This window comes from Girardinichthys multiradiatus, chromosome 4 (genome assembly GCF_021462225.1).
Source record: "Girardinichthys multiradiatus isolate DD_20200921_A chromosome 4, DD_fGirMul_XY1, whole genome shotgun sequence".
NCBI lineage: Eukaryota > Metazoa > Chordata > Actinopteri > Cyprinodontiformes > Goodeidae > Girardinichthys > Girardinichthys multiradiatus.
Window position 1 is genome coordinate 44,229,686 of NC_061797.1, and position 13,292 is coordinate 44,242,977.

General features: G+C 37.9%; 1 protein-coding gene across 1 annotated transcript in view; it reads right to left on the reverse strand.

Annotated features, from left to right (window-relative positions):
- The window catches only part of lrp4 (low density lipoprotein receptor-related protein 4), a 140,336-nt gene that overhangs the window by 67,154 nt on the left and 59,890 nt on the right, over nucleotides 1–13,292 (reverse strand). Inside the window, exon 2 of the mRNA XM_047362906.1 lies at nucleotides 12,337–12,483. Coding sequence (XP_047218862.1) covers nucleotides 12,337–12,483 — 147 coding nt within the window. The remainder of the gene's footprint in view (nucleotides 1–12,336; nucleotides 12,484–13,292) is intronic.

Genomic DNA, 13,292 nt, shown 5'->3' on the forward strand with positions numbered 1-13,292 from the left:
TATCTGTCAAGACTGACATAAGGTAATTATTTCTTCAGCAATAGGTTTCTGTGCTAATGCAAACCCACCTACAGATGGTAATGAATACATATATTACGTGCAGTGTCTGCCCCCTTATTAGCCAAGAATAATTCAATATCTTGAGGAACTAAGTAAAAACGACCCAATACACTCAAAAATCCCCCCAGGACAAATTCATCGCCACAATGGTTTTCTGTTAGGTGAGACCTACAGCAAAAATCCTATCCTGACTGTGGCTTGAGTAAAAACCTATGGTATATATTTTTCAAAATCAAATTTTTCTGTTGGATAATTAACCTTAGCAGTTAGTTTGAACATTCTATTTATAAGATTCAGTACATTTTTGACAAGATACAGGAAAGATACAGTAAATTTATGACCAAACAGAATCAAAATCAACAAACAATCTTAGGCAATCGTTTTTTTTTTATTTCAAATGTTTGCTTATCTATTTAGGAGTGCTAAATATGTCATTTTATGTGTGCATAATCATCCCTCAGCCCACAAAGCTGAAAATACTTAACCTGTGTTCAAGTTCATCTTTGATTTCAGACAAAAGGTCAAGTTAAAAAGAGCGCAAGCAAATAATAAACAGGCAAACAAACGTGAACTCTGGTCAAACTAAAACCAATTCAACTGAAGCAAACACAGCTGTGGTTGTCTGTATTGTTGTGAGACATCAGATGAAAGAGCTGGCCTTCTTCAGAGTTCTGCAAAGCCAACATATTAATCCGTGTCATGAAAGTAAACAAGTTCATTTAGTCGCAGAAAGAAAGAGAGCTCCACTGCTGCTGAAACAGAAAATCAACAAAACTGTTGGTGGTGTAACAGTACAGAGGTACAGAGTCCCACCTCTCTACTGTTGTGGCAAAAAGTAAGTTATGGGAAGACTAGTGCCTTTTTTTTTTCTTTTCTTATTAAACTTTTTCTTTCTTCAGTAAAACAAAGCTTACATTTTTTGACAGGTGTTTGTTTTTTAATAAAATGCACCTGACTAGCAGCACGCAACTGGTAACCCCCACCTTGCATGGCAACTCGGTCAAATCAAATGTATCCATTCTCCCTCATTTTTAGCTGTTACTCTACATTTCATCTGTTGCAGTAAGGGGTAGGGCATCCCAATCCTGTCAGTGTTGTCAGAGGGAAGACAAAGGCGCAAAGCTTACAACCCTTTACAATCAACGTTTTGGAAACAAAGAGGTACATTTACAAATGTAATTGTTGTCTCTGCTGACATGTTTACTGTGGCACAATACCAACTGAAATGTCGAGAAAATGTATTTCTTTAAATCTGTTTAAGAATCCAGCGGGGCATAAATTGTGTTTCTTCTCAAAGTAATTCTCTAGTGCTTAGTTGGCATGAGCTTGTTACAGTATTTTTTGGTATAGTTTCAAAAAGACAAAGTGCTCTGTCATATTGTTCCTACATTTTAAAGCTCTTTAAATTAGATGCCAGAAGAGGTGTAGGAGTGATCAGAGTTCACAGAGCAACGCAGCCCTCCCTCACCTTTTGCTTTGCACTGCCAGTAGCTGGCTGAAAGAATGAAACAATTTTTTGTTGCTTCCAGAAATGTAAATTTGTTTGGAAATATTTCTGGTCATGGAAAAAAAAAAACATCATTTAGATTAATGCAAAGGTTTAACAGTTGCAAACTCCCAAGTGACATATCTGTAAAGCAGCTGGCTGCTGGCTCGCTAACTGGGTAGACAGTCCAAGAAAATAGGTAATTACTACAACCTTTGTTGTGCACATGCTTATTTCTCTGCGGGGTATTTGAACCCTTTCCTGAACGAAGCACCAAGCAGTAGGGGTGGGGGTGTTGGTGAAAAAGAGGGGTAGGAGTGTGCAGGCCTCAGATATGAGATTCAGCCAAGATTCAAATGGTAATGTCTAACATATTGTATCTTCACAACATTTTGATGATTATCTAAAGTCCAGAAATCAACCCAGGTTTCTTCTAAAAAGACATAACCTGGCAATGTATTTACTCCTTTCTGTTTTATTCATTTAGACCACATTAGAAACCTAATTAAATAAGTATATACATAACTGGTTATGGGTAAAAAAGACCGGTCAAGACAAGGGACTCCTGGTTCTCCTTTTGTCTTTGTCACTTTGTCTGTCCTCCATCAACCTCTTATGTCCTCTTCTGTGTGAACAAGCATGCCCAGCTAATTTTGTGAGAAGGAAGTAAATATTTAGGAAGAAGATCGAGGAAACCACTGAGCAACCTTTAGATGGGGAAACACAGGGGGGAGGATTATGCTAATGTGTCCAAACAACTACGCCGAATCTTGCAACAAAAAGAGAAACACAAAAAGGAGAAATAGGCACAAGAAAGAACACATCAAAAGAAGGAAGAAATTCAAGCACTCAGTGTGAAATAAATGAGGAAGTCTTGGGGAAGAAAAACATGATTTGGTTGTGCAGGTTTCCTGTGGTCTGAGGGCAAAGAAAAGACAGATGCAAGGGCAGAAGGAGGAAAAGATGAAACTACACTTGGAGAAGGAGCGAATGGGGTCCTAATCTTCTCCGCTCCTGCTATTAGATCAGCTGAGCTCCTGTGGTCCCATCTGCTTTCTGATTGGCTGCCATGGAGCAGCATGGCATATTAAAAGACAGATGGTATACTTCTTTTCTGGTGGTTCACATTGAAGTGTGAACCTGTGAGAATCCGTTTTAACTTTGAAAATTTGCTAAATGAACAGAGTTGGCAATTCTTCAGTGATTTTTCCCTTAAACTACCTTTAAATCTGATTATGGTTTAAAAGTTAGGCTAGGGCTTTAATTACGATTTTAGAATAATGTCTATCCCAATATACCTGTGAGGTATTTATGTGACTTCAATACACACTTAATTCCCAAAGCTCACTTATGTCCATGAGCCGACAGAAAACCAAACCTCACGTGGTGTTTTAAAAAAACTAATAATAATAATAATAAAATAAAAAATATAAATCACACAAGACAGAGAACTCCCTTTTCCATTTCATCTCATTTCCACAGTGGCACCCAGTTAAAGTCCCGCTGAGTTAAAAGCACATGAAGTTTTCAAGGATTAAATTATTTTACCTCATGTAAAAATGGGTACAGACGCTAAAAGTGTGAGGAAGTGTTTAAGTGTCCAAATGGTTACATCACTGGAAATGAAAAGCACTGTGAAAAATAAATGGATGACCTCATGGATTTCCTGAAAAGAAAGAGAAGGTGAAGCATCAGAAAATAATGTGTATATCCATAAACAATGGAACAGCCATGATGGAAAAACCCAATACAGGGCGTTTGAAGAACAATCAATCCTCGAGTAGGCTGCACCAATACCCTTCACCATCCACTGAGAGTGGCAGAGTTTATGGGATTGCCAGTGTGAAGTAAACAACTAGTCAGAATTCTGCAGTCATCTCTTCCAGCCCATGCAGATGCACAGGGCAAAAGCTGGCCCATTTACCTAAACGAATATCTGGTAAGTTAAACTGAAATCATCAGTATGTCTGCTGAACATGGAACGGTAAGATAAAAAGATGAATTCAGCCAATCCCATTTAAATCCATGTTTCCATGAGTCCTCTTTCAACCCAAAGCAGTGACAGTTTGAGCAATCACAAAATAAAGCATTTAGCTGAGAGCACTAACCATAACATGAAGCAGACAACGTTCTGTCCTTTATCATTCTCTTTCCTCTTCCCTGTGCCTCCAGAGCCCTTACTGTAATTCCATAAGATAACCAGACACACACAAGCAGCAGGCAGTCTTCATTCACCTTATGGGGGTTTATGGATGTTGAACATACTGCCAAGAACATAAACATGTCCTCCTCTAATTGAGAAAAGCTTCAGGGCAGAGTTTCTCAAAGCGTATGTGTTTGGCCTACCATCAAAAATAAAAAGGCACCCCTGTATGCCATCCAGAGCTCAGACAGCTGTATCTGTAGAAAAATGAAGAAAAAATGCCAAGGCCTTATTAGTTTGATGAATTGCGCGAGTTATGTCTTCATTAAATACCATCCAAGCTAATTAGTCTCCTATCCTTGAGATGTGGAGCTTCAACCAGTTAGACAAAGAGATCCAAACACTTCGATTAACTAACTGTAGTCATAAACATATGTATCCTTTTGTTTTATTAAGTGCTGGGTTTTTTTTCTCTCACCATTCCCCAATATTTCAATCTTGGTTGATCTTCACATCCTTAAATACCAAAATGGATTCCGGATTGTTGGAACAAGGTGACAAAACAAATACCTGAAGTCTGAAAGTGTTTCAGGCCGTCTATGGCTCTGTTCAGACACAAACTGGCCTATCACGAAAATGAGAATGAGAAGTCTGATGACATCGCAGCAATGAGGAGAGTTAATAGGCACTTGCCTGTTTCCAAAATGAGATTATAATTTTCACTGTAAAGTATCAATGAAAATATAGATAGCATGATAGATAGATAGCATGTCATCTACCTCTTTAGAAAGCAGGCCTCCAACATGTTTTCAAAATCCCATACTTAAAAGTTCAAACAGCTACAGTTTGAAACCTGTAACACTTAGATTTGTTAAAGATTCTTTAAAGTTAAAAGCTTAACAAAGATGTCAAAATTTAACCGATACAAATTTGAAGTCTTATTGCTTTGACCCCAAAACCAGATCCAGTTTTAAAACCTCACACAGGGTCAGTCTGAAATCATGATCTAAGAATGTCCAGATTCCAAAAGAGCAGCAAAATTAACTCTTTAAAAATTCTTAGTGTTTAGCTGTGGGTTCTTTGACCAATAAAAATCCAGTTGATATGTGGTAATTTGAAGATAAAATGATGTAAATTAAATATAAACCAAATAAAAAACTTTACTGTTTAGACATTCAGACCATCTTTATCTTTGAGATAACAGAATAGGAAATGAAGTCTGGAAACTCAAATATATTTTCATAGTCAGAGAAATGTTAAAAACAATGTAAGGGTTTCCACCATTTACACTGATGTTTCACAGTGAAAGAGTCCCTAAAAGAGGCTGCTGTTCTCTGTCTGTGTAATGTGATGGGCTCGGCTGTCTAGCAGAGATCTGACCAGAGCGCTTCAGTCTGCTCTGCATTTGTCATTAGGAAGGAGGGTGTTTAAAGCGTAGCGCTTAGTTAATGAGGCTGGTGAGCAATTCTGTTTTATTAACTGGAACTGGCAGAAGAAAAATTAGCCAAATTATTAATGAGTAAAATCATTGCTTATCTATGCAATGATCATTAGCAGAGGCGTGACATGCATTATCAAAGACTTTTTATAGCAAAAGAATCACAGCAGAAGCAAGATGCATATTTACTGAAGACTGTAGCCCTGTGTGTCAAGTTAGAGTCGAGTCCGGGTGAGGTGTTGTTGGAACATTAGAACAGCTTTCTAAGATCCAGTTGGAGTTGAAAAGACTACGCAACAGAAACTCCAGTGGGGAAAGTTCTGTCAAAAAACAAGATAAAAGAAAAAGACCTTACTACTTATTACTTAAAGAGCTTTATTTATATATTTTTGTGGTGCTAGCAGCCTTTATATTTAATGAGCACACAGGAAATGCACAGAGAGAGGTGTAAAGACATCCAGCCAAGTTGAATTAATTTTGCTGCATGTCTGTTTTTGTAGTCCAATTTTGGAGCCGTTTCTCTGCAACCATATTTTAGTTTTTTAGAAACCTAAAAAAAAAATAATCTAAATAGAAAAAATTTTAATTTGAAATAAAAAAAAAAGGCAAACTGGTTTTTATGGGACCCCAACACTACACTTTCCCATGATGAACTTAAAGAGGACAGAGCAACAGGAATATTTTAACTCGCTTTTTTCAACAAAACATTTTTAGGAGCAACTTTATTTTCGCTTATCATTGGTTCACTCATGGCTTCACTTAAACACTACTGATTTATTGACTTACATACTTTATGTTTATTTGAGTTCACTTTAAGTTAAAATAAATGTTTAGTATCTTTTGCTTTAATGTGGCGTGATGCCTCCCTCATTAGTTATTGTAATGTTTTGTTGTTGTTTATCATAGGTTTATAGCACTCCTTTCTTTAACTGAAAAACGGCCTAACAAAAGCATAAACCCAATACCAATAGATTTACTCCACCCTGCTGCATTTGATATAGTCGACCATAATATTCTCTTAAAAAGGCTGGAATATGCTGTAGGGATCAGGGGAACAGCGCTAGGCTGGTTTAAATCTTATCTGTCTGACAGATTCCAGTTTGTTCATGTAAATGATAAATCATCTTTAAGCTCCAGGGTTAATTGTGGAATACCACAGGATCAGTACTTGGGCCAATTCTCTTTACTATATATACATGTTTCCAATAGATCAAATTATCAGGCAGCATGGGATAAATTTTCACTGTTACGCTGATGAAACTCAGCTTTACTTATCCATAAATCCTGATGAACCCAACCAGTTAGATAGACTACAAGCATGTCTTGAAGATATAAAAACTTGGATGACTTTACATTTTTTGCTTCTAAATTCAGACAAGACAGAAGTTGTCGTCTTTGGACCGGAGTCTTTAAAAAAGAAACTGCTTAGTCAATCACTTAACCTGGATGGCATTAAATTGACCTCCAGTAATAAAGTAAAAAACCTTGGTGTTATTTTTGACCGGGACATGTCATTTAAATCCCATATTAAACAGGTTTCTAGGATTTCCTTCTTTCACCTCCGGAACATTGCCAAAATTAGAAATATCCTATCCAGGAGTGACGCTGAAAAACTAGCCCATGCATTTGTTACTTCAAGGCTGGACTATTGTAATTCGTTACTGTCAGGATGTCCACAAAATGCAGTTAAAAGCTTTCAGCTAATTCAAAATGCTGCAGCAAGAGCTCTGATGAAAATTAAAAAGAGAGATCATATTTCTCCTATTTTAGCTTCCCTTCATTGGCTCCCTGTTAAATCCAGAATAGAATTTAAATTTCTCCTCCTCACATATAAAGCCCTTAATGATCTAGCTCCATCATACATCAGAGATCTGATTGTTCCTTATGTTCCTAACAGGGCACTTTGTTCTCAGACTGCAGGTTTACTGGTGGTTCCTAGAGTCTCTAGAAGTAGAATGGGAGGCAGATCCTTTAGTTATCAGGCTCCTCTACTGTGGAACCAGCTCCCAGTTTTAGTCCATGAGGCAGGCACCCTGTCTACTTTTAAGGCTAGGCTTAAAACTTTCCTTTTTGATAAAGCTTATAGTTAGAGTGGCTTAGGTTATCAGGAAGGGACCCTTCCTCCCTCCCTGTTGGATGGAGTAAGGGGGAGTCAGGTTTAGCCTAAAGTTATGGTTGAGGTGCAAACACACCCTCCATTTCTGCTACCTGTGTGACCCCTTCTCAATTCCGATGGTTGTAATCAGTCTGACAGAGAGAGGTATACCAATCCTTGTGGTTTTTAGTATAACAATGACCATCAGTGGGACCCTTTGTGGAGTGCCTTGAGACGACATTGTTGTAAATAAGTGCCGTTTAACTAAATAATCTGAACTGAAACTATCTCTGTAGTTATGCTGCTATAGGCTTAGGTTGCTGGAGGACATAATGACCACTTTCACCCTCTTCGCTACATTCTCACACTACTCTCCAATTTTGCATTATTTGCTGTTATTTCAGCTTTTAACTTTGTTCTCTCTGTTCTCTTCCTATAAGCTACACCTGGCCTGGCTCTGTGTCTGCCTGTGACACCTTTCTGGAGAGGGGAATCGTCCGAGCTTCTGCTGGCAACAACTTAATGCTCACCCTCTACCAATGATCCACATAGCCCTGTCTTTTAGTGTTTAACCCTTTCTCTCTCCTAGACATGGCGATTGACTGAGCTTAACTGTAACAAACTCTATGTGCTCTCTTTCAGACTCTAACCTTGAAAACTGGCTCAGAGTTTATCTGTTCTTTCTTTCTAGGTGAAACAACTAAAGGAGCTACATCCATTAACATTTACTTTTCCTTCCCATAGAAAGTACTCCTGGATCAGTGCTGCTGTGTTCTTTTTGGGTCTCTGCTCACTTCTCTCAAACCCCCAGTCGGTCGTGGCAGATGGCCGCTCACACTGAGCCTGGTTCTGCTGGAGGTTTCTTCCTGTTAAAAGGGAGTTTTTCCTCTCCGCTGTCGCTACATGCATGCTCAGTATGAGGGATTGCTGCAAAGTCAACGCCAGTGACTGTCCACTGTCTCTACATGCTCATCTAGGAGGAGTGAATGCTGCAAGTCACTGACTGGATGCAATCTGCTGGGATTCCTTAGATAGAAAAACATTTTATCCAATTTGAATAAAAAGCTAACGCCGACTGCACTGTTCAATTGTTAGTATTAATTGGAATGTATGTACCTGACTGTTGCGAAGTGCCTTGAGACAACATGTGTTGTGAATTGGCGCTATATAAATAAACTGAATTGAATTGAACAAACATAATGTCAGCAAGAAGAGAGCCTCCAAGTATTTAAAACAAAAAATAATTTTTCTCTTCTTTTCAAAACAATAAACAATTGTATCTGAGGAGCACACCCTGGAAACACATCGGTATGGACCCTTAACTTTAAATGTTCTGCCTGAAAGGGTAAATTTATGATCGCCAAGCTCAGACCTCTGCAGTCAGTGTGGTTCAGTACAAATGGGGCCGATCTTACAGGAGGTTTAAGAGGAGAACGCATGGCTGTAAAGTCCATTTCCTCTTCACCCACTAGCAGCTCTAACTGAGTGAGATACGGTATGCTAATGATCGCTGTTCCAGATCACTATACTTAAAGTACACACACACCAACATGATGAACACTTTTAAATGGTCCTCTTAGTCCCTCATCACCTCTTTTCCAATCCCGCTTCGGTCTCTCTACAGCTATGAAATTTTATCTGGTAGAACACAAACACACACACACACACATACGCACACAAACCACGTCTTTAACTGCACTATTTCCACATGATTTCCACATTGTAATTAGATCGCTTTATAGAGACGGTCGGCCACGGCTCCACTCCTCCCCAGTTTCACACACACTCATAAACATTCCTCCGCTGTGTTTCAAGACAGTTGTGCTTTGTCTGGCAATTGGTAAATTGGTATAAATGATAAACACATTAAAGTTCAAAAAAAGTCTGGATGCCACACACTACACTGCCTCAATTCAGCAGAAAGACACGGTCCTCTGTGTTTCTCTGTGTGCCCATTGTGATTGGATATTCTCATGCTCACACAAGTTTGCCAATCAGACTTGAGGAAAACCATTCTCAGTCCTCCGAGAGCTGAAGCTGTGCTTCTGAAAATTCAATTCTCCTGCTTCTTCTGCTTCTAACGAACATGCCTGAAAACCATAATATTTAACTCTTCCCTTCTATGATTGGACTCAAGTTTATTCAGTCAGTGCTATAAGTGTTTTACCTCAACAACACTGGCTATTTCTGTGCTGGACAATGTTTTCTCTACCTATATACAAACAATTTCTCAACTGGTCAACTTATTCATATAATCTTTCAGTTTGTATAAAAATAAATTGATCACATGGGAGGCACTTAAAAGATCATTTATCTGCAATTATACACAAATTTAGGGAAAATGTTAAGATGTGCAATTCATGAATTTAAAGATTATTTAAATACCATTACACATGTAATGGTATTTAAATTAATCTTTAACAAATGTTGGATCTAAAGCTAAGAACCCTATAATACTTTGAGTAAATACTCAAAGTGCAATTAACAAAGAAAGAAACCTATACCTGCAAGCAACTTACAGAAGACCGTTTGGTAGTTTTTTTTTAGGTAAATTGAGCATTAAAATGGAAACTACTACTGGTTCCAGTGTGAATGTCTTCACAATATTTTGTTCACGAAAAAGAAAAGTCTAGACGATTAGAATCAAAACAGCCTTCACTAATTTATTCAGTTCTTTTGCAATTTTGGCAAGCATAACTTATTTAAACATTTTTCAGTTTTACAGCTGAAACAATAAATGTAATAAATTGTGATGGGCATACTGCTGTGAGCAAATAGCATTACTGTGAAACAGAATGGATCCCTTTGACATGAGGATGACTGTTACAAGACTGACTGGAGCGTGTCCAAGCGAGCAATCGTCCAGCCACAGAGTGATAAAGCAGAGAATCGATCATACAGTACTAATGGATTAGGAAGGTCTAGGTAGATGCTCTGATATCTGTCAGCTGCTTCCTTGTGTCTCTTTAAATAAGTAACGTACTGCGAATCAATACATGGCAATCTGACTCACTAAACATCCAACTGGCCAGAGATCAATAACACTTAGCATTCTCTCTCCTAAGTCCTAACAAGCTTAATATGACAGAAGAAGAGTGATGGAGAAGGAATACAGATAAACAAACCTCTGCAAGAGGCTGAGAAAATGCCCTAAAAAAGGGCAGCATTTGCTTCTTTGCTCAAAGAGCAAGCAGTGGCGAGAATAAAAAGGCCCTCACATTGACGTTTCTCATCGATAAACAGAAGAGAAAAAGAAGAGCAGCGAAGATCTCCTTCACTTGACAAACTGACATGCTCTGCAGGAAAATACTCATGTCTGTCTCTGCTGCCAAGACTTCCCTCCAGCCAAAATCCATCTGATGCCAGAAGTTGCTGAAGCATTTTTTTGTGTGCGTTTTGGGCATACAGGTTCTCCCTGGGAAATAGTACCCTCCTAACCAGTCAGCTATTCAATGTTTTACTGCGGTAAGATGGAATCCATATGAGGTCAATTACCATATTTTTGTGAATCCTATTTTTTTCCCCCAACATTATGTAGGAAAAGTAACTGAGCACACTTTCACATCTATAACAAATTTCATGCAATTATATAATACAGGATACAGCTGCCAAGAACAGCCAGGTTTAGGCTGTGTGGAGGCAGTTTTATGCCTTGCTCAAGGGCCCAGTATGTAATGTTAAAAAGAAAATTGCAGTTCAAATTGTAAATATTTCAAACTTGAAGTCAAATTATGCCAAATATTAATATTAAGTGAGTTTAGTATTAAAGAAAAAAACATTTTAAATGCTTCCCTATTGTCACAATTGTACTGTGGTTTATTGTTTATTTGCGTAATATAATGATCATAAATTGCCTGGTAATAAACAATCTAAACAGTCTGGCAGATTTGTTTTCCCTCATTTCTGATTTATTTAGACAAAAATTTCACATTTTAATATTCAGATATTTCTTGCCAAAAAAATTAGAAGGACTGCAGTTGGTGCAGTTGTTTACTTGTTGCACTGAAAACGTGAAAGTGTCTCAGGGGATATGCGTTTAAGGTGGGAATAATGTAGAAGTAATACAAGGATAGAAGCTTTAGTTTAGTACTTAAAACCCAAAATGTCTCAGCTGGTTCAAGATTTGTGCCAAGCTGTAGGGTTGTAGGTGGTCTATAACATCTCCAAAGGAATAAAAGGTCTGAAATTATTAGTCTCATCATTTTATTTCTGCAATGTCAAAAAGAAAGGTACACTGGAAATGTGTCCCCTATCTACTGATTGGCCACAAACTAAATAGGAAAATTGATTTGTCTATAAAGTATCTGTCCCAATAAATATTAAATATCTTCAGGGCAGGTTATGCAGTACATTTTGACAAAGAAAATACATAATTCATTTTAATACAAAACCCAAAGCTAAACTAGCCAAAATGAACTAGCGTGGCCTTTTGTTGCATTTCAGTCCAATCTATAACCACCTCATTCAACTTCACCATTTTATGTTGTGGGTGCTGCAGTAAGGGCTGCAAGAATGATCACAGCCAGGGCTGCACAATATATCGGGAATATATCGTCAACACAATATAAGTGTGTGCAATATTTATGCCGCAACAGACTGTTTGGAGCGCAATTATTGCTGGCTAATATATTCCAAGTGTTATGAGCATGCATTTTACATGCTAACATAATGTAAATGTAATGCAGTTGGACAGAATTGCTAAAAATGCTAAAAGGTCACAGATCAAGGAAGCACAGAAAGAGAGGCATATATCACATCCATCGTCATGTTATTGCCATCGCAAGATTTTCTAATTCATCTTTTTCTACTGAGAAACAAGCCTTTCTTACTTCAAGGAGAGAACCAAAAATCTACAACAAAAAGAAATATCTCCAGTCTCATCTGGTGAGAGTAGTTGTACATCCCAGACCACAGGATAGTAAAACAATAATCAATTGCAGGAAAAAAATATATATAAATTTGCTTGTTTTCTTCACTGTAACTGCATAAAAAAAGTTCATATTTGCACATTTTGAAGTTTAAAATGCAGATTATCTTTAATGCTTTAGGCCAACAGTAGGACTATGATAGCCGAAGCTGAACAGGATATGATTCTAACACAAGCAAAAACTCACTGCATCCATCCTCATCGCTGTGGTCTCCGCAATCATTGTCTCCGTCGCACTGCCATTGGGCCGGAATGCAGGTACACTCCCCGAATGCACTGACCGCACATGTGAAGTGGTTCCTTCCACACGAACAGTCAGCACTGCCCTGAACACCTGCAAATGAACAGAAGGAAAGGAGGTTAGAACTCATCTGGCATGAACCGGTTGTCTTAGTGACCATTTATAAACAGTTCGACACCTCTCTATAAACCATAAAGTAGACAACATTTAGCAAAAGAGACGCAGAAAGCATCAGATGTTGAGGAAGTTTGCAGAAGAGATGGCAGAATAATTTAATTAAACTGAGACTGAAAACATTGAATTTAACCCCATCATGCAACTTATTTCTATCAGCATCAACATACTATTAACTCCTTGTGGAGGTTAATAACACGCTGATTTATGACATCTACATTTAGAAATTTCTAAAGCATTGGCACCATTGGTACATTTAGGAGTTCCTGCATTACAGCTGAAAAAACCTTGAACTTGCAGACATTTCTGCATTTCTTCACCTGGCATTCCGACAGATGAGCAACAATACCTTGCTTTAACCAATTTTACCTTATCAACGAAATCAATATATCAAATGAAATGTTTGAAATATGTTTTGTTTTCCTTTAGTTTAAGAGATAAATACTGTAAATAGATACGCTGAATAACCACAGCTTTTTGTTGCCTACAGAAATGTCCTTAGAGAGGGGTCACTGTTGCTTGTGAAAACCCTCAGGGAGTCAAACTGTAAGTATTAATTGTTGAGAGTTAAATCGGAATCCAGTTACAGGAAAAAGTCTCCAACACAAGTATAGCAGCAAAAGAATTTGTTTTATTGGAATTAAGGGTGTAGCAAGATATTGTGGCCAGAGATCTTGTAATAATAAAACGGTGCAATATTTCTTGTCAGAGTAAAGTTTGTCTCGCTA